This window comes from Pieris brassicae, chromosome 9 (genome assembly GCF_905147105.1).
Source record: "Pieris brassicae chromosome 9, ilPieBrab1.1, whole genome shotgun sequence".
Taxonomy (NCBI): domain Eukaryota; kingdom Metazoa; phylum Arthropoda; class Insecta; order Lepidoptera; family Pieridae; genus Pieris; species Pieris brassicae.
In genome coordinates, this window is record NC_059673.1 from 15,761,019 (window position 1) to 15,783,178 (window position 22,160).

Genomic DNA, 22,160 nt, shown 5'->3' on the forward strand with positions numbered 1-22,160 from the left:
GCATATGCTTATTAGAATTGTCATTTTGTGTTAGGCAATGATGATCGTTTAAATAATTCCAACTTAATTTAGCTATTAGCGGTAATCACGTGTTTTTCCATCAATGGAACCTTGTAACAATAGAAATAATAATGAGACTTATCACAGAATGAATAATTGCCTTTTTTAAAAACAATAGTAATAATTTCTGCCAAAAATCCAATTGGAAAAATCTTATATCTTAAATAGGTATAAACCAAATATAAGTACATATTAAGAAATATTATTTTTCTTAACATATTGTATTTTGTTTAATTAATACAATATCCAACATGAAAATCATATATATGATGATATAATAATGATATGTACCTGTTAACCTAACAACGAATATACATATACCATACATAAGCTATAACTATAACTACTGTTTTCCTTATCAACGGGTGTTTAAATACATGTAATGATAACAATATTACTCGCATTACTTCCTTAATATTACTAAATTATTGAAAACGAAACTCAAAACTGGCATTCTATTTTCAAAGACTTAACAAGAACTGTCGGTAACTACAAATCAGTAGGCGGTGTTAGAAACCCACCGTGCGATTCCAACCAGTAACAAATCGAATACCGAGGTGATAGCGGTCAAAACCGTGCGCTTGAGTTGCTTACAAATCTCGTATGGCTGAAAACGGCGCCTACGGTACCTACGCGATGTGGCGACATTCCATTAACTTACGCGGAATGTACCTCGGCCCTACGAACAGGTTATCCCCACAGGACACGCGATCCTTCTCTTTACGCGCCCTCATTTCGAGACATTCACTCCTAATTAGAATCAACTAAACATTTCATAACTAAATCGATAAGTTGAATGTTTCAACATCAGCGCTGTCTGACCGCAACTTATCCAGAGACGTTCTGCTATACTTCACTCTTTGAGATGAGGATCGCATTACAAAACTCACTGGACCATAACTCGGCGGAGCGAAGACAAAAATAAACTTAATATCGTGTGCATTTAATTTATCGAACGGATGACTAAATCACACCGTACTAGATTCAACATGTTTTGGGAGGTCATTAACTCATTAGCCCCGCGGTTGCTTATCTATGATCAAGACTTACCTTCATCTAAAAGTCGCTCCATGTGCATGAAAACATTAGGGAACGCAGCGAGTTGCTTCCTGTCTTTGAGCAACTGTGCCAAGTAGTCCGCTATACTTTGCGTTGAAGGATTGGTATTATCACACATTTTGAATACTATTCAGAAAACTAGACACGTTGAATGTTTCTATTATCACCGTCAATACGTTATTGTACTTTAGTAGTAGATTAGTGTTATTTTGTGAAATGTTATGTTAGAAAAGTTAACTTCACTACCACACACATCGACGTTTTGATCACCACTAAATGACGATTGACGGAGTTAACCGAAGTGAAGTTGTGGGTGAATATAGCTGCGCCTGCGCTGTTGTTGAATACATTTTTTTGTGCGCGTGCGGCTTCTATCTACAGCGTAGGCGTATAAATAACATATAGTGGTCTCGCTCTATCTCGCATGGTTCGCGAGCTCTCTCGTTCTGGCACGTTATGATGACTGCATATGTGCGCCATCTAGTTAACCTAGTTTCAACTACATTAACCGGTCATAAAACAAATGACAAATTAAATCTGTGACTCTAGCATGTGGTTAACAGTATTCCATTATAAATGATGAAAAAATCGACGATCGACGTCGATGTAAAACGGCAAAGTTAGTAATGTAGGAATACGTATTGAGATACTGTAAATTATAATAATTATGCAAACTAGATTTATTTGTAATTAAGAAAATATTGCTAGCTATTTCCTTGGCTACCTGTTTGATCATACAATGTTTGTACTGCATCACTACGTGGTCAGCGGATTACACTAATTAGCAAACGATTGATTGGCCTTGCCTTGAATCAAAGGTCTGTCGAACCAGGACTTAATAGATGCTTCCCACACTCAATACTCAACCTTTGTAAAATTACTTTTAGATAAGTATGGTACTAACGTGGATAAAGTTTAGGTTAGACGTAGTTTTGTAATAATTTAATTAAGTAACGAGTTGAAGATTAATTGATTTAAATTAGCCCATCGGCACACAGAGTCACACATTAATGTAGATAATTCAAGTTGCTCCCTCAGGTTCAAAATGTAATTCCCACTTATTTTGTTGCCTGATTTAAGGACAAGAAAGTTCCGTGAACTGGACTTTACCTACTCTTAGTGTGGGTCCTTTTAGTAGCTTTAATAATATGCATATCATTTTATTATACGACCAGAAGAGGGCCAAACCAGCCAATACTCCGTGGGTTTATTGAGGCTAATGTAACCCCAGACATTGTTCTTTTAGAATTCATGAAACGTAAGTTGTATGTATACGTGGATTTTAGGTATAATGTATATAATCACGAAACTGTCGTTCAGTTGGCACAAGGCTGCGCAGAGCAATATGAACGGAATTACACAGTTTGTGATACAATGGAAAGAGAAAAAAAGTCAAAATACCTTTAAAACACAGCCCTTTAACTTTAGTACTCACCTGTCTCTTTTCATTAAAGCGTAACCACAATCACAAAAAGAGATTTAGTTGAAGAGAAATTGATTTAGTTGAAAAACTTCTATATTTTGAATAAGATATTTAGAAAAACAAATGACGCTACAACCTTCTCGATTTACTTCTGGGTCTCAGATTTCTGTATCCGTCACGTGATCATTTATTTTTCTTAATAGACAAGTAGGTGATCAGCCTCGTGTCTGACACACGCCGCCGACTTTTTGGGTCTAAATCATGCCGGTAAACTCACAATATTTTCCTTGATCGTACGTATCGATTTGTACATGGTCTATGTAAATGTAATGTATGTAAAGAGCTGCACAGAGATCCCCAGGATCTCATCTACTAGGGATGAGTGTCACACGCTGAAACCATTAAGGCAACTCACGCCTAATTAAGTTATAACTTAGGAGAGAGATAGTAAAATGACTAATTGTCTGCCAAAATAAGGACGTCATTTGTTTACTGGTCAGCGGAGTCATCTTCGCTGATGTAAATTCAACTTTAAAGGCCTTCGTTCGAATTGCATTTTCAACTGATTTCCAATAATTGTTCAATTGTTAACGCATAAACGCCTATATATTTGCTATAATATTTGAATATATGAATTTGTATGTACTTAGTGTTTCTCATAACCCTTCATAGCTCCTTTAAATTAGGCTTATCATTAGATAAGGGCCTTGTAGAGCGTGGAAATTCTTACGTCGTCTCTAATTCAATAGATCCATGAACATATAGGGGTCAATTATCCATTTATCCGTTTAACGAAATTGATAAAACGTATCCAACTTGGGTGAATTTAATTGATACAGTCTGCTGGCTGGTTAAAAACGAATTTCGTCAATTTCTCAAACGATTTCAGTACCGAACAGATATGGAATTTATCTATTTACTCAATTGGGTACAGCTCCCACGTCTTGTGTGTAAATATGGGAATTTCATTGTGAGTTCGTTGGGTCTTGAGACAAGCATGTATCCTTCAATTTAATTCTTCACAGGTAGGTGATAGGTCTTGTGAGCGTACCAGCGAAGTGTTGCCAGTGACGGATAGTAAAAACAAATGAATTCACATTTTTGTAATCGTTTAAAAACAGTTAACAGTCCACTTAATATTTTTGAAAAGTGTCCGTCTTACCAGTCTTAAGTATTATATTTTTTGTTTATGCATAGGTTTTTACCTAAGTTTTTTATACACGCTCTGCTTTTCTTTTTTTATAGAAAAGGGGGACAACAGGATGGAACCTCAGCTTATGTTAAGTGATACCGTCATCGCCTATGGACATTGTCAATTACAGAGGGCTGGCGAGTGCGTTGTCGGCCTTCGTTTTTTGGCAGTGAGAAAGACAAAAAGGCCTACTTTTGATACACTTGATAAGACGAGCTTTACGGCTCTATCACTAAAGAGTTGTGATGAACAATGTACACAAAATAATGTTTTGTATTAATATTTCCGTTTAGAAAAACTAAAGGAAGTAACTAATGCCTACAATGAGGAAAATCTAGACATATTGAAGCGAAGGCTACTAATTAAAGGTTTTACTTTAGTGAAAGTTTAATTCTTAGTAAAACTGTTTTAATGATGGCAATACGGTATTGCCATCTTCGTCGTATCAAGTTTTCAAACGCTAGGTATAATTAGTTAAGAGCGGGTTGCCGTAGGTGGTGCGAGGTCGCATAATGATCGTCTGTTTATGGAAATGCAGAATTTAGGAGTGAAAAATGTTGTCATAAAATCATTTAACTGGTATCGGACATGTTTATTGCCTCTGCGCAAACGCACTTAGTCCTAATTAAGACATTAAAAACTCTCACACAATGAAAAATGCCTAGGTTAGCTCATAAAAGTGAGAGAAATCCCGTTACCATGCAGTGACACATGGACAGATTACTTGTCGCGCCATTTAAAGGAATATGATAATTTTAAAGGACTATTATCTGTAATACTATTATCCAATGTGTTACATATATTTTGTGAAACACTGGACAGATTTATAGACAACTTAGTTATGTCTTTCTAATCTGAAATAATAATAATACCACCCAAATCACACAAAATATATGTAACACACATATATTTTGTGAAACACTGGACCGATTTATAGACAACTTAGTTATGTCTTTCTCATCTGAAATAATTATAATACCACCCAAATCACACAAAATATATGTAACACACATATATTTTGTGAAACACTGGACCGATTTATAGACAACTTAGTTATGTCTTTCTAATCTGAAATAATTATAATACCACCCAAATCACACAACATATATGTAACACACATATATTTTGTGAAACACTGGACCGATTTATAGACAACTTAGTTATGTCTTTCTCATCTGAAATAATTATAATACCACCCAAATCATACAAAATTTAGCCTGACTGACAGACTAGTTAGAAATATAAAATGGACTTTATTACATAAATCTCTACATGAATATATACCATATTATAGAACCAAGTTTGTATGATGTGAGACGCAAGTCAAATATGGATTGTTTCATTTTGTGATATATAATATATTCTTACGTGGGTTTAAGTGTCGTGTGCATTTTGCCTACTTTTATTTCCGGTGCCCGCCTAGCACAGAACCATGTATATAATATGACGTCATACCATACATTTAAACTTAAAAAGTACATAGGGTACATAGGTTATCTAAATGTGGTTGGAAAACACGAAAGCGTACCGTAACGTAGCGTAGCGCCTTAAAAAAATATTAAAGAATGGTAGAATTTTTTAAAATGAAATAATAGGGGGGCAAACGAGCCTGCGAGACGCGAAAAAGGGCAGTCATCGCAGCATTTTGTGGGTGCGTTGCCGGCGTTTGAGGGAGTACACTCGAATTTTGAAGAGTTGGAGGTCGTATTTCTCGGGAAAGACCCGCCCCACCGGGAGTCGATTCTACAGCCATAGCCAACATACATTGTGCATGGACCGTGGAAGACTTCCAGCCATTAAGGTGATGTTAATGAAATATTCTGGTCGGTAATCACTTATTTCTCTTCAAGCAGACACAGTAATGTGTTTTTGTCGTTGAATGTAAAATGCATAAATGCTAATGATTTTAATAATGTTAATTGAATATTATGCCTACTAGTATTATTTAAATTCTAGGGTGTCGTAACCACCTTGATTTATAGCCCTTCATTAAGCCCACCGCAAGCGTCAAAGATGGTAATTCTTACGCAACAAGATTTACATAGGCTTAGTTGAAAACATGCAGTAAAAAATGGGTAAGTTTATCTTTTAAACATTTAAATTATTTTTAAAGGTCTATAATCCTTTGAATTCTTTGCTTTCTTTTAATATAAAGTTTTATTGAGTTGCAAATTTTAATAGGTTCACTTTTGCTTTTAAAATATAATCGCTGCGCCGATATTTGGATGAATAATTATTAATTTCATATTTAATGGAAGGCTATGTGTACGGTAGTATTTATTTACCATGTTTTTACATTAGAAAATGTTGATTTTTTATGTTAAGTAAGTTAAATTGATAAAAGAATTCAAGACACTAAATACCATATGTGTATCTCATTGTAGAACGTGTGTAAGTATGTAGACTATATAACATATACCTTTCTCGTTAGATAATTCTTATATGGATGGATCAAGTCTGGACATTTATAAATACAGACGAGGTAAAGACAAGCAATGCATCTTAATAAACCCGCTCGCCAGCGGACGTTACTCGGAAGATGTCTCACAAAATATTATAATAGAAGTGGACGAACAGAAACGACAAAAAAGATACGCGATACTACAAGAGCCTAAATCTGACATCACCACAAATCGATTGCGTTATTTCTTACTTATTTATTCTAATCCAATATGGAATGTTTTTATTTTGTCAGTAATATTCACATCCTACATGTTTGATACATGTCTTTACACCTTTTTTCACGTAGAACAAAGACCTTTGTGGGTTGTCGTTATGCTTATTTGCTTTAACATAATTTTTATGATTGATGTCAGTGTTCTGTTTGGCTTGAAATTCTTCCGGCAGTGGCGTAAAACATTGAACATTGTCGAGCCTTGTACTGAGCGAGTCATCTTTGATATCATTTTGGCAATGCCATATCCGTTTCTGTATTTTCTCAGAATAGAAGTATTTATGGATATTCATGCTATTTCTCCAATCATTGCAACCGTTAGGGCTTACAGAATAATAGAATATTCCTATAACAAATCTTCCCAAGCAGGAACTAATCAATGGACTACATTTTTGGCCCAATATTTAATTCTATTTCTGCTCTCCGTACATACGTATACTTGTGTGTGGTATCTATTTTCATATAGATCATTTGACGTTCATAAAATTCGTACCTCCTGGTCAATTGGGGCAATTTACTTACCGACTGAAACTGTCCTAGATTGGCATTTTGTCTGTGCCTACTGGTCTGTGATGATCTTAACAACCAATTCTCTGGGAGATCTTTATCCGGTGTCAACGTTAGAAAGAATAATAGCGACGCTCGCAATTTTATTAGGCTTCTTCATTACAACAATAGTCTTTGTCGGTTCATTAACTTCACAATTTATTACTATCACAACGAGACGAGCCAAATATGTACGCAAATTGAAGAGAATTCAGAACCATCTGTCATTGATACATATGGACGAGGATACAACAAAACGTGTTCTCAGGTATTATAACACATAAACAGTAGATTAGGGTAGATCATTTATATTGTTGTCTTTATAAGGTTTTGAAAATTTCTGTGACAATCTTGTTGCTTGTATTTATGAAAAAATACGGAAGCTGAAATTATGAAAACTTGAAGGGCGCCAGAGAAAAAGTAATACAATTATAACTATGGTAATAAAATTCTAATCAATCAATATTCCCTTGACAGATACTACGAGGATCTTTGGTACCAAAAGTCTGGCGTGTTTAAGCCAAAGCTTATAAAGCTACTGCCAGCGCCTTTGTTGATGGAAATATGTTACGACCTGAATGCAGTACCTTTGTATAGCTCTCTGGTATTCAGGCAACTGCCAGACCCTTTCCTAAGAAGGCTTTCATTAGCGATGTGTCATCAATTCTACCTGCCTGGCGATATTGTTTACAATCACAACCAAAACAAAAGTTTCATGGTAAATGTGGTATTTTTCAATTAAATTCCATAACTTCCCCAATGAGCATCGCGTAGCCACAGTCACAAAAAGTCAGCCAGTGCCGGGTTTCGATGCCACAATCACGGACGTTAAGATTGGCATATTACTATATTTCTCCTTTTGCTGTTTAGGTATAAAATAAAAATTATAAATCAGTGGACCTACAACCTTTTTAGGTTTGTCCTTAGATTTATGTGTCTGTTTCATGATAATTTGCCAATCTAATGTAAGCGACACTATCATAATTATAAAAAAGTTTTGTAGAATTATTTATAAGTGTAGATTATAATTATGAAATTTATAAATACATATTTGCAATGTGCTGTCGAATGATTTGTCCGTATCACTCTCATATGAGTTTGCTTATAAATGTGACAAAACTGTGTACTTTGAAATAACTATGGAAAGATAAATTATACCTACTTAAAAAGTCAAGTTTTAAAATACTGGGGTACGATTTAGGGATATCTAAGGGTCTTTTTCGACGTCGTCAGGTTCAATGAAGTTATGTATGCGCAGTATTTTCGAACCATTTTTCTTTCAGATTTGTATAACAAATGGGGTACTCGAACTACTGTCAGATGAGGATGATGAAAGTCCTATGATTTCGTTTGGTAAAGGAACATGTATTGGAGAAATATCTTTGGTGTTTAATATACCAGGTACACCTAATCATACTTTATTAATAGCAAAACATATACCTATTAATAACTATAAGTTATATATCTTTTTTGTTGCGTATGATATAATACAATTCTTAATATACGGTATAAGGCTTTCAAGGGTAAATGTTATATATATATATATTTGTTAGTTATGTTTCTTATTGGTCGATATTTAGTATTATATTTGAATATTTAATATAACTATTTATTTGTTATGTGATTTTTTAAACATTAACTTCTCCAAATTTCTGGTACTACTAAAGTGAAAAGGTAGCTACAAATCATACACAAACATACTTAGTTTTCAAACTAGCAATATGGCAATTGTAATCATAGTTAATGTTAATGGGTTGCCTGGAAGAGATCGCTTATTAGCGATAACGCCCCCCGTTGCATTCCTTGTAATTTTATATATTGTATTATTTGTGTTTCTTTTATTTTTATTGCAACGAACTATTAATAAATAAGTAAATTAATAATGCATTTAATATGGGTGTAAACGGTTCTAACCCTCAAATTCACAGTCGAGTCTTTGTGCTATGTGTGTCAAACTCTGCCGTTTGGTAAAAACGTATTCGATTTGACATATATAAGTACCAATATCGTGACTATATTTTAGCAAGATGTACCGTTAAAGCGGCGACCTATGTTGAATGTCAGATCCTCAATCACACCGATTTCATCAAACTAATGATCACCTACCCCGATATAAGCGTACAAATAAGGAGTGAAATGTTGGAAAGAATTGAAAGAAGCCACAAAAGGAAAATGAAACAGCAATCGAAACCACCTCTGACATTAAATATATACGCATCGAGAGATCAAAAGAAAAGTAGTATAAAACGCTTGAAAGATAAACTAAGGTTTCTCCAAGGTAATACTAATTAATTTAAACTTATGAAACGTTTAAATATATCAAGCTCAATCTTGTTATGCGGAACTCCGTATATCGTTTTACTAAAACTGAGTGAATTATTTTATATCGGGTAAGTACTGTAGCGACACCTACAATCTTCGGCTACAAATCACTGCGATGACATCATACTCCGTACCCCTCCTACGCGCTTAAGTTATTCCGACAAGAATATACAAATTTCTCAACCTTAGCCTAGCCTTTTGGCAGTCACAGCTTAGATTGGTGGCACCTTCCTGCAGTACTATGAAAGCAATAATCCCCCCGATACGAGACTTATTCCTCTATTTAATTGATAAGATGAGATTTTAAGCCAAATAGAGAATCGTCGAGAATCATATATTCAAGATCTTCATGTAAGCCATGCAGGCCGTGTACGAAATAGCGTATCAGATACAATTAATTGTATAATTTATAATCAGTTAATTCTCTAATTAAAATTTCCTTAAAAAGGAGTACCAATTTCAACTGTCAAATTACCAATGTCAAAACTCCGAAAATGCATTGAGTGTCCAAGGAATGTGTCACTTAACATCAGCCGCGGAGGCTCAATTGCACCCTGAACTATAAAAAAACCATATTAAATGCATTATCTTACAGGTTTTACAGATGATAAAGGCACGGATGACCTGGACGAGAGCTGCTTAGATCTCTACATACTATCCGAACATATCAAGAAGCGATCCAAAGTATTCACTTGCGTTAGCGGAAACTTTCCTTGGATTCTAGAGTCCACTTGCCATTTGGTGAAATACTGGCAGCTATTTATGCTTTTTATAGTGTTCTATATATGCATAGTCTATCCGTATTATATTGGATTTAAAAGAGAATTTCCGGGCGGCATGTTTTTTTATACCGAAATATGTATAACGATATCGTTGATGTTAAATGTAATCATGTCAATCGTGACCGCCGTGAAGACGAAGAAAAAATATATCAAAAACTTTACCGGAATATTAAATTACCGTATGAATACACTTGGATTTTATATGGATTTGGTGTCGCTGATACCTTTTGAGTATATTGTGACAATTCATACGAATGTGGACTATTTGGATACGTATAGAAACCATCTCTTTTATTTGTGTAAAGGTGTGAAGCTCTGTCTGGTCTGGAGAATATCTAGTTTCTTTGAAGAGTTGGAGAAGAAAGTTATGTCAAATACAATCATTGTGAAGGTAGGTTTATACAGTTATTAATAATAATAAAATTATCATTTTAACTTTAAATTTTGAGTCTTACACTGTCATAATAAATGGTTTTTTACTTTACACAATTGAATTTTCTCTCTATAGGCAGGTAAGTCACTATGTGATTGAAAGGCCGCCGTATTTTAGGTCTTACACGTCTTATACTTACGATGTTGTTCTTCAGTGTATGAATAAGAAATATTTCATAGATAGTAAATATACATTTATAAGTGCAAAGCCAGGATTCGAACGCACGACTACTTGATTACTTACGTATAGTTGAAGATACGAAAATAACGAGACTGATAAAAAACAAAGTTTTTATTTAATTCTTTAAGGTTATCTGAAAACACTACCATTAAATATTGAAAGCAAATAGTTATAATATCTAAGATGTTTAAAAATAAACACGAATTGTAAATATTATTGTTTGATTTCAGATTTCAAAATATTGTGTATACATCGGATTGCTATGCTATTGGTCAGGAGTTATATTGTATATGGAATCTTGCTTTGTGAATAGATGTTCGCAACATTCGTGGTTTGCGAGAGCTTTGATTCGTGAAGATCAAAGGCATGGTGTGATGTCTACAAAGTTAGAAATTTTACATATCGCTACTATGTAAATAAGTCTGTCTTTGAAACTAAGAATTATAGAAGATTGTATGTAACTTGTAATTGTATGTAGCTAAGTGTGAAACGTCAAAATAGATTTTGGCATACGGAGGTCATAGTTGGCGAGGCGTGTTCCACGGGCCGCTTCACAAGCCTTGGGAAAGCCGGTTGGGAGATACGACCTCCAATTGTTTCAAAAAAGAACATACTTCTCCTCTGGCTGACGCACCCAGTAAAATGGATGTCCATGGGCTGAGATGACTGCCTTGTTTGGGCGTCCCGTAGGTTAATTTGCCTCCTCCATCCGATATAAAACAATTAGTCTCGTTTCTGAACCTTATTGATATACGTTCTTGGATCGAATTCGGATTTCGATTCGGAATTCGGATTCGAAGAACAATTCGATATTCATATGACAAGCTTAAATTATTATTTAGATACGGGTACTATGTTTTTAGATTCACCTTACAATACTGAAATACAGATAACTGCAATTGTAGAATAACTTTGATTATAAGTTATAGATTTTTTGGGTATATTTACGGTTTGGATACATTATCGACATAATTTAGATTCATTGCATTTAGTATTGTCTTTTGTTAACATAGCTTTTATACATTAAGAAAACACTTTTTAAACGGATTGAAGCTATGTATTATTATTAAAAACGTGGTCACCGTGTCGCACGCTGAAAAGTACGCGAAACGTCGGAAAAAAATTAAAATTATGTAAATATATAAATTTTTAATAATAATACATAGCTTCAATCCGTTTAAAAAGTGTTTTCTTCATAGCATTCACTAAATTAGTCTGAATTTTATAAGATTCAAATCTCGCCCAGACGTCATCTGTTACTAACTTAGAACCATGAAACTATCAATTGTAATTTAAAATTAAGACATTACTTCCATATTACGTCAGGCTTCACCCTCTAGGGTCTTATCAGTGTGTCAAACAGAACCGATAATTACGATAATAATATATTTTAAATATGTGTAATGTATCCACTTTCCACGCATTAATACGTCTCGGAAACTTTGATACATTAAACTATCAAATTGTCGTTTCTAAAACGTGGCTAGTAATTACAAGGAGTCAGAGCTCCATATTCTACTTCGTATCCCAAGACAGTATTTCGTCTTGAGCGTTGTTATATATGTCGAACTTTATATAGTAAATGCTTTGACGGCTCTTGAAACTAGATTTAAGCTTAACTGACAGGGACAATTACGGGCCACTGTTTCTCTTATAAACATCTCCTTTACCTTGGCGCACCAGACAGTCCCTTATACGGACGCTGTTTAACGCAGAGGAATCAGTCACCCATGTAGTCCTGGAATGCGTGGAGGCGAATTCCAAAATTGAACTGAAATCCTCGGAGCAGTGAGGTCGCTTCGTGAAGCCTGCGTAGTGTCCAAGAAACGTTTGAGCTTCTGGAAGCAGCTAGGTTTAATTATCCAGGGCTTTATGCACAACGGACCAAATGGCCATCTAATTGCGGGAACTGGATCACACTACATACATTATGACATACATAAGTTTGATTGACGCTCTAGAAGACGAGATGATCTACTTTTCAATTTAACAAGTACTTATCGAAAGTAAGAGTCATAGAGAACCCACATGGGATTTGTGGTCGCAGATGTGCTAAATTATAGATCAAACGGGCAGGAGGCTCATCTGATATTAAGGTATACCGCCGCCATGGACACTCTCAATGACGGGAGGCTCTACAGTGCGTTGCCAGCCTTTCAAGAATCGGTAAGCCCTTTTCTGAAAGACCCTAAGTCGAGTTGGTTCATAACTACTTTTGTTTGAAAAGGAATTAACATATAGTTTGTAGAACCGCCACTCTGGTCATCTTTCCGCACAGATACAAAGGTAAGATTTAGAAACGAGACAGAGATAAGTCTTACTCCCGCGCGTAAAAATTGTACTGGATTTTGACATACATAAGTCTCACTCCGACTGAGACATTTATAAAAATCTTAGTTTTGCGGAAAATTTGTACGATCTTACGTTGTCAAACTCATGATTGAGCTACTTCAGGTCACCACTCTTCATATCAAATTTCTCATGTCATGTCTATACCCTAAAATGATAACCAAAATCTTGTACGCCTACTTGCCCATAAAGAAAAATAATAAGACGTGCAGATCTGAGGCCAAGATCCGAAGGTGGAAGCGCCATTGGATCATTATTCTGCTCATATGTAAACCAGAAATTTTCTTGAATTATGTATATTTATTATAGACAAGTAGCCTTCTGTATCTATCATGTCGTCAATTCTTGGGTTTGAGACAAGCCGGTTTTTTCACGATGTTTTATGACCGTCAACAAAAGACGGCTAACGCTAAGCAATAGTAATTATGTATATTCATATTTCCAGAACCAAGTACCACGTCTTGACTTCGATATATTTTGCAACAACAATACTCCTTTCAGTGGGTTATGGTGATTTTAATCCTGGCGATAAGCAGGACATGGGATTTGTTGCGTTTCTAAGTTTATACGGAGTCCTGTTGACCGGATATTGTATTTCCGAATTTTCTGCTGTTGTTACACATTGGGCGAGGTACGTGTACTCAAACAGTATATTTGGGCAAGGGCCTTCTTTAAATGGAACATGGGGCTAGAAGGCAGATGGTTCACACAATGTTAAGACTACTGTGTATCAATTATGTTTTAACCTAAGAATCGAAGTCGAAAAACGCAAAATTGATTGGATAAATTAAGCACGACCTTCGAATTAACACGAGTATACAGATAATATTTATTTTATTCATTAATTAACACGAAAAAACATGGTGCAACGAGCGGTCGTGTCGCTACTCAAAAAATAGTAAAAAAAAATGAATATTATTCATTTATTATTTTTATTCCAGAACCAAAACTGCATTTCTAGAAGTTATCCTAACAATAGATAGATTTATGAAAGAAAATAATATGCATTCAGCGATAAAATCAAGAATAATGTCGTTCTATGAACTACAATGGCAATATAATTCAGTAAGTGTAACGGTATCTGTACTAATATTATTATACAACCACAGACCATGCCACGCAGATAGATTTTTCTTGACTCAAAATTATAAACGAACGCGCAAATATATTCCTATAAAACTGTACTCACGGACGGGACGTATATGTTTCCATCATTCGGCGACAACGTTCGGGGCTTTATATAGAAGGTGTATCCTAGAAATATTTATTTGGATGAAATAGCAACCGGCAGTGTAATACATATTAATATAGTGAAACAATTACCGTTATTAGTTTTTTTTCAAACCTTTAAACTTTGATGGCTGGCGTCACATCCCATTTCAAGTCACTTTCTGCCGCGCACCTCCTCTGTGAAACAGATACGACTTAGGAGTTCTCTAAAAAATAGTGTTCCAATCCCTCATAGTTTGGCAACTCATCCGGTCAAGCCCCGGCGTTACCAGTATCCAAGGGCGGTGACTAACTTTTTATACAAAGTGCCTACTCATTTTCTTACTACCATAAAATAAGAGAATCTTATTAATTATGGCATAGAATTGAAAGAGACTCACTCATCACTCAAATGAAAGAAAGTTTATTTTATTAGGTATATAAAAACTTTTCAGGGTGTCGAATTAACTGACGAAAGTTGGCTCAAGAAAACAGTGGTACCAGCAGAGTTACGAAAGAAAGTGCTTCATCAAGCTAGGTTCAAGACACTTACGTCAATACAGTTCTTTCAAGTGAAAAATAAAGCTTACATACACACGTTAACCGAGAGTAAGTATGGCGAACACTGGGCGATAAACGCCCGCTTATTTGACACGCATTAAAAAAGTTTATGTATTTAATATCATGTAATGTAATAATACTTTAAGTGGGACTTTTTTACTAGTCAATAGGACAGTTGTAAATTGAAGGAAGGAGGGAAAATAAGATCATAAGCCATAAGTAAATATTTTATAACAAGGCAAAAAACATTTCGTACAAGAGATTTCCACAATAGTTTTAGAGTAACAACATCAAAAAATAAATAAAAATTGTTGCTACGGTTTTACTAAATAAGTTACACTGTTTTTTTATTTATTTTAACAATGATATTTTAGAAGATGATATAATGATGATGATGATATGATGGCCTTAAATATTTTTGTATAAAATCAAACTTAATCTAAGTAAACCCTAGTTCAGCATAAACGTTAATGAAATAAAAACAATACAAAACGTAAACGTTTACGTATACAATTTTACGGTGAACGGTAATATTTTTTGAATTTTTAAACATATCTGTTCAGACAGCAGATAGACATGTTAAAAGAAAAATTTTACGTATAGCGTTACAACTTAATCGTTTAAAAAAACTAGCGTAATAACAGTACCTATATCTAACTAACGTTTTCACACTTAAATTAATATTCATAATAAACTGTATTGCTATTATTAATACAAAACGTAAACGTTTACGTAAACAATTTTACGGTGAACGGTTAAATTTTTTGAATTTTTAAACATATCTGTTCAGACAGCAGATAGACATGTTAAAAGAAAATTGTACGTATAGCGTTACAACTTAATCGTTTAAAAAACTAGCGTAATAACAGTACCTATATCTAACTAACGTTTTCACACTTAAATTAATATTCGTAATAAACTGTATTGCTACTATTACGTATTAATTTATAAAACTTAACATTTTTTAGTTCTCATACTGAATGAAATATTATTAAGCTTATTAATTAAATTAAATAAACACTCGGTGCCGCTACAACCTCTAGATCTTGGCCTCCAGTTATTGCATCTGTTTCGTGATATTTTTTCCCTTAATAAGTTCCTCTCTTCCTGAAGTTTCAGTATCGGTTTCGGCACGTTTTCCTTTACCACACGAGCGAGTTTAAATTAGTACACAGTGCACATTGTTGCACAGCCGTGTTTCGGACGCTTCACTTCGTTTCATTCGCTAGCTTGACACGGCTGTTATAAATTTAGAAATTTTAATAAAATGTATGTTAGGTTGAGAACAATACTGATGTTCTTTTATTTAATCTGTACCCTAAAACCTGGTATGATATAGACTGCATTTCTTAATCTGTTTGTAATCGACCCATTTGTATAAGCCCTAATAGCCTGGGTGTAACACGCTTTACACGCTCGACCTAATTATGTCAATTATATAGCTAATTACCAGCTGCAGTATGAATCAAAATCGAATGTTGAAAGAAAGATGTAAGCTGTTGCATTTATTAGTTTAACGAAGTTTATTTACGTTAGCGTAATTAGGATATATTTTTCAATGTAGGTGGGAGATGAATTATGTCATCAAAAACATTATAAAAACACAAGTCTCGTGAGCAGTTCTACCGTAAAAAGTTGCGATATCCATCTAATACCGTAATCGTTTAATTTATACTACCTATTTATATTACCTTGCTTAGCTAACCTAACAACATCTTATACAGACCATATCGATATATATATTTTTTGTTTTAAATAAATATATTGACTTGGCAATCGCAGGCTTCTAATTTTATCTACAACGAGGTTATAGGGGTTCGAAAATGGCCTGAATGTTCTTCGAGGAAAGGATGCTACGTCCGTGCCTCTTTTCTTTGCTCGTCTTGGTGGGAGCGCAATCGTGCCCCAGATTTCTATCTGAACATGGTTTGATTACAATTTTAAACACCAGCCCTGGTATATGTAAATTCCAACAACAATTGTCATTTCAACGTCAATATGAAAAGCGAAATACCAAGGCAATTGGCGTTATTGAAAGAACTATATGGAAATTGCAAGTAAAAAGCGTTGTTATCAACCCCAGCGCGGACGGTTTAATAATATTTTTTTTCGAATTGTGTTATAATTTTACGCCTGTCAATGACGCCATTACACCAAATGAATATCAAATGCCATCTTTTCCATGCTGTAAACACTTACTTGAAGTACCTAGTGTAAACAACTTCATCACAAATGTCAGAAAACACTGTATAGCGGCACAGAACAATAACATTAACGACGTCATTACAGAAGGGATAAACAAAGATTTTTCAATATTTTTTAGTGATAAGTTTTAAATAATCAAAATTTTAAGCCTAGATTCTGCACAGATTAAACTTTTTATGTACTTTATATTTTAGAAACGTATTTTTACTATATTTGACTCAATTTAGTAATACAAGGGTAATTAACGTTTTTACCCACAGCCGCAAGAGACATAATCCTACCTCCTGGGGAGATAGTGTACTACGGTGGGACCATTACAAGGGAGTTGTATATAATTGAGAGCGGCTACTGTATCGTCACGTCCAAAGAACTTAGGGAAACGCGAAGGGAACGTGTCATCGGTCCCGGGAATCATTTGGGATTGCTTGTGCTTTTGTATGGAGTGCCTGCTGTTAGCACCATAATTACTCTGACACATTGCAAAGTAAATATTTATTGTCTATGAATAATTATTTATATAATTTACGAAGAAATATTGTTAAATTGCTACAAATTAAACGTCGGTACAGATACGTCAATTATTGTTACGTCATGTTAAATTTACTCTCTCTATAAATAATGTAACAAATAGGCATAGGCAATTGGGTTATTTTTCGCCGTCGAAGGTTTTTTTTTAAATATTTATACTCAGTGTGGGAAAGAGGCACAAAGAATGTGTCTTAATTTTATTAATCTAACGAAATAATCAATATTTAAGACGCGCGCGTATTGAGAGGTTAAGGAGCTTTAAACACGCACCTGGTACCAAGTACCAATAAACTAGTCTGTATTTTTAACTTAATTTAAGTACAGCATGTAATTACAACCATAACTTAAAGATTATATTGAACATTTTCAGTTGATTAGTATAGGCCATTTCGCGTATACTTCAGCACTGAATTTGTTTCCTGACATGAAGGAGCATGAGGGTTTACTGACATCAGACGAGTTGCATAGCATAGAACAACAAGCCAAATCACAGAATACGGACGCATATTTAAAACACTACAATGTGCTCATGGGAAAACGTTTGTCGAGTTTGCTTACGAATGCATTGCAAGATTTCTTTAATGGTTAGAAATTTAAATTGGCATTTTTGGCATTTCATAGGCTTTATTAAAATGGCTCCTTCGCATATGTTGCCAAGATAATTACGATAAAGCATAAGCCGCGGTTATTTCGGCAAAATTAATCTCATTACCTTACCATATTCATAAATCAATCCAATCGCTGTTTCAAATAGTATTTTCATCTCTTTTGACATCATAGCTTTAACACAATTTTAAAGAGCCGAAAGTTCTTTAGTATTTCTTACTTTCTTAAGAGCATTAAAACTGTTTTAGATTTTATGAATAGTCTAATAACTGAGTTTATAATAAGTCCTGGCTTTGATGACCGATTAATAGTTGTATATTATATCAACTTTCTTTTTTATGATGAAATGTTATCAAGAAAGAGCCTGAACCATTGGTTTTAGCCACCATTTTGAATTAATTCGACCTAAACATTTATTCAGACATACGTATTTAATTTCTTTTTTTACAAAATAATATAATATAATCACAATATGTTACATTAGAAAATCGCTGTAATTTGTGTTAATGTAACCATAGCAGTCTTGTTTAGGAGCGCGACAGTTGCATATAAAAGTAGTTTTTTAATTTACTGTAATTGGACCGCTAGAGCATTTTATAAATTTTGTACGTGTGTAATAATAGGTGCCCAGCTTCACACTGGTTTACTAAACAAAACAAAATCAATCGCAGGCCGTTGACTTATCTAATACTTTTTCAGATTCCTTTATAAACGTGAAAAGACACTACCAACGTAAAAACGAAAGTTATCTTAAGTCGTTTCAAGAATTTCACATCCTGAACACCATCTCCCCATACCTGTTGCTCCCGATCGCTATCAAACCTGATGGCACTTTCTTAAAAACCTGGGCATTTATACGAGTTATAACGGCGTATCTTCTTAGTTTGCTGATTCCAGTAAGATCTAGAACTTTCCAATTATTATGTGCTACAAAGCTTGATATTAGCTGCCGATGAACCATTAACTATCAGTATCCATTGTAACTTACCCCGCGAACTTCGTACCGCCTAACATTTAATGAAAGTCGTATTACAGATAAGCTTAACTTGACTCGATGTTATGAAAATAATACAATTAATACAAAGCAAATATTAAGTTCACTTCTTTATTAAGACACACAAAAAAACATAAGACAAGCAAGATATATATGCTAATTCTTTTTTATTATCAGTTATCAGAATATTCTGGAAATATCTGGTCCAAGCCTTTCAATACGTACTTTAATTTGGGTGTATTAAGGGGTGAGTTAAACTTATCAACGGGAGAAACATTCAGTGTTTGACAGTTACAAAACCCATGAATATTTTCTATTGGATGTTCTTTTTCTTTTGTTTTCGTAAGTTTTCCAATGTTTTTGAAATCGGTCCACCCGTTGTCGACTTTTTTGAATATTAAGATTAATTAGAAGAGGGTATACAGAGGGTTATATAGTATTTAAGCCAATCATTAGGTACAGGTGAGACAAAATGGAAGATTTTAAAAATGTTTTTGAATAAATATGTTGTCTTTTCAACCGTATCTTTTTTTGTTCTTCATGTTCTTTTTAATATTTTCTTTCTTTGAATAATAATTAATGGGCGTAACCCTATAAGACATTATCTTAATATTATGTACCTCTTGTTTCAGATTGTAGTATCTATGGCTCCGACGTGTGGAAGTTTTAATATAATTATGATAACACTGGAGGCTATATGCTATGTAGACTTATATATAATGCTGCATGTAGCTTATTACGGCTCAAAGAATCAGCTTATTTACCATCCATACTTAACTGCGAAGAACTATTTAACGGTATGATACTAATCTTCAATAGATTGGTAACACCTGCGTAAAAAATCCTCTTAACAAAAGCACTTAAACGACGCAAGCATTTGTAGTGTGGTAAAATACATCTATATTACCTAAACTTCAATTTAAAATAGTTTTTTAAACGATTACGCAAATAATATACCATAAATCAAAAGCCTTTTTGTTATATATCACAGACTATAACGTTTGTTATGATCTGTGATATTGGCGCGAAAATTTAACAGAAAAAAAACTTGTTTATGTATATAACCTATGTTTTCTTCCAGAGATCCTTTGCAATAGACTTCTTAACATGTTTTCCTTGGTATCTGTGTTGGAAGTTATTTGTTCCTAAACATAACGAGAGCCATACCCCTGAAGATCACGGCGTAAATTCGCACTTATACCATTGCATTTTCCGAATGGCCAATATTCTTCAGATATACAAGCTTTATGCTGTTTTTTGGGCTGAATCGATTGGCGCATTAAAACGGGTATTTAAAAGCTAATATTTTTACAGTAATGGTCTGAAAGCTTTGATGCCCATTACCGCTGATAATACTAGAAAGCTTGCGTGAACAACGGCAGTCTTTTAAAAATTTGATAAACATTTGAGCATAGACTAGGGTTTAGGATAGGCGAGTTCACATAGGATCCAAATAGGATCAACCTTTGATACTAAACCTAAACTGATTAAATTTGACCCCGGGATCAAGACAAGAAACGGATCGCTAAGCGTTTATGTCTTGATTGGTTGAACTTGCAACCGTCTGACTTACCGTTATGTATTACAATGATCAGTGCCATCACCTAAGTATTCCAACCAATTATTGTTACAAACAATATTCCAAAATTCTGAATCTTTAAGAATGGTTCAATGCTCAAATTCATTATATAAAGCGAAAACATGGTGTGTTTAACACAAAATGACTTGTCAGTTATCACTAGGTGGTCTTAAGCGCTGGTATTAATCATGAGCTGTATGAAGAGCCGTATAATTCGATTAACACAAAATAATGACAAAACTTAAGATGTATTGGATTGGTGAAAGCTATTATTTGCCCCTTAATTAACATCAATTTGATTAATTAACGTATTAGTCGCGTATGCCATTCTATAGCGGATGTCACAATAACATTTAAAATTAGGAAAAACACCTTTTGAACGGATAATTATAAGTTTTTAATAATAATACATAGCTTTAAACCGTTCTAAAAGTGTTTTTCTTAATGTGGAAAAGCTATTTTAACAAAAGACAACATTTAAAATTTCAAGAAGGTTACCTAGTTTGCTTGCCGGCTCTTATCGAGCTGTTTTCCGATCGTGTGGGAATTAAAATGTTAATTCTAGATGTACTAGGTTGAACCAAATAAGTCGTTGCTCAATAAAAGATTAATACTATCTACATTTCGGTGAAGACGTGATAAAAGAAACTGTTTTAAAAAAAGAGTACTACTAAATGGGTGTCCATGGGTTGCGATGACTGCCCTTCTTGGGCGTCCCGTAGGCTAATTTGCTTCCATAGGCTCTTATTCCATTCACTCTTGTCCTTTAATATCTGCTGGAACACGGCACCTAACCTAACCTAATATAGAAGTATATACTTTGATTTCGTATGATTTACATCATTCCTTCTACATATTTGTAACGATGAGAGGTTACTTAATAAAAAGCCTAAAGTTTTTAAGCCTAACAAACATAGTACCAATACTTACATGTAAAATTTTCACATATTTAGTGAGATCACTATTATTTCCTAATCAAAAAAAATGTTTAATGACCTTACGGTTTCTGAAAGGACATAGTTTCTCTATTAATTTCAGGCATATTTAATGAGCGTGGTACAGTTTCTGCTGCTAACATTGTTCTTTTTAAACCTATATGCTTCGATACTTATAACTATGTCCTGCCGGTTCATAGTGGCATACGACCAGGAAGATTTTATCAGACGTCTAGAAAGTCTACCTGGACCTTTTATGGAAACTGTTTTTCATCCTGACGGGAATATGGTTTGCAATTTCGGTAAGAAATATTGAAATGAAATTGTGTGTATGTGTGAAAAGAACTCCTAAATCACGATTATTATAAGCGTTATCTCAGTAGATTTAAATGAAATAAAATAAATATATTTATTAAAAGTATAATTTAATATATTATTTTAGATTAAAAGAGATTTGATTCCATTGGGTGATTGATAGGCGTAGAACCTGACACGCAAGGGTCGGCTTTTCAACTGCATAGCA

General features: G+C 34.2%; 2 protein-coding genes across 9 annotated transcripts in view; one reads left to right on the forward strand and one right to left on the reverse strand.

Annotated features, from left to right (window-relative positions):
* LOC123714713 (protein held out wings) overlaps positions 1-1,413 on the reverse strand; it is a 57,482-nt gene extending 56,069 nt beyond the window's left edge. For 4 of the 7 annotated variants that reach the window (XM_045669115.1, XM_045669113.1, XM_045669112.1 and 1 more), the window contains exon 1: positions 1,111-1,412. In XM_045669115.1, the coding sequence (XP_045525071.1) occupies positions 1,111-1,237 (127 nt within the window). In that variant the 5' untranslated portion in view covers positions 1,238-1,412. Of the gene's footprint in view, positions 1-1,110 lie in introns of all 7 variants that reach the window. The other 3 variants (XM_045669118.1, XM_045669114.1, XM_045669117.1) reach the window with 1 other exon arrangement.
* Positions 1,414-5,738: 4,325 nt separating this feature from the next.
* Positions 5,739-21,740, forward strand: LOC123714573. 2 transcript variants are annotated; one of them, XM_045668891.1, is made up of 16 exons: positions 5,739-5,809; positions 6,166-7,222; positions 7,432-7,672; positions 8,238-8,355; positions 8,978-9,232; positions 9,872-10,449; positions 10,902-11,056; positions 13,466-13,651; positions 13,962-14,085; positions 14,685-14,838; positions 17,256-17,479; positions 17,894-18,107; positions 18,829-19,025; positions 19,756-19,920; positions 20,205-20,411; positions 21,723-21,740. In XM_045668891.1, exons 1-16 carry the CDS (start codon positions 5,806-5,808, stop codon positions 21,732-21,734), a joined length of 3,891 nt encoding a protein of 1,296 aa, XP_045524847.1. In that variant the 5' UTR covers positions 5,739-5,805; the 3' UTR covers positions 21,735-21,740. The 2 variants fall into 2 exon arrangements, with proteins under 2 accessions (XP_045524847.1, XP_045524848.1); XM_045668892.1 differs by lacking the exons at positions 17,256-17,479; positions 18,829-19,025; positions 19,756-19,920; positions 20,205-20,411; positions 21,723-21,740 and having other exon boundaries at positions 17,894-18,005.
* Positions 21,741-22,160: the final 420 nt, after the last annotated feature.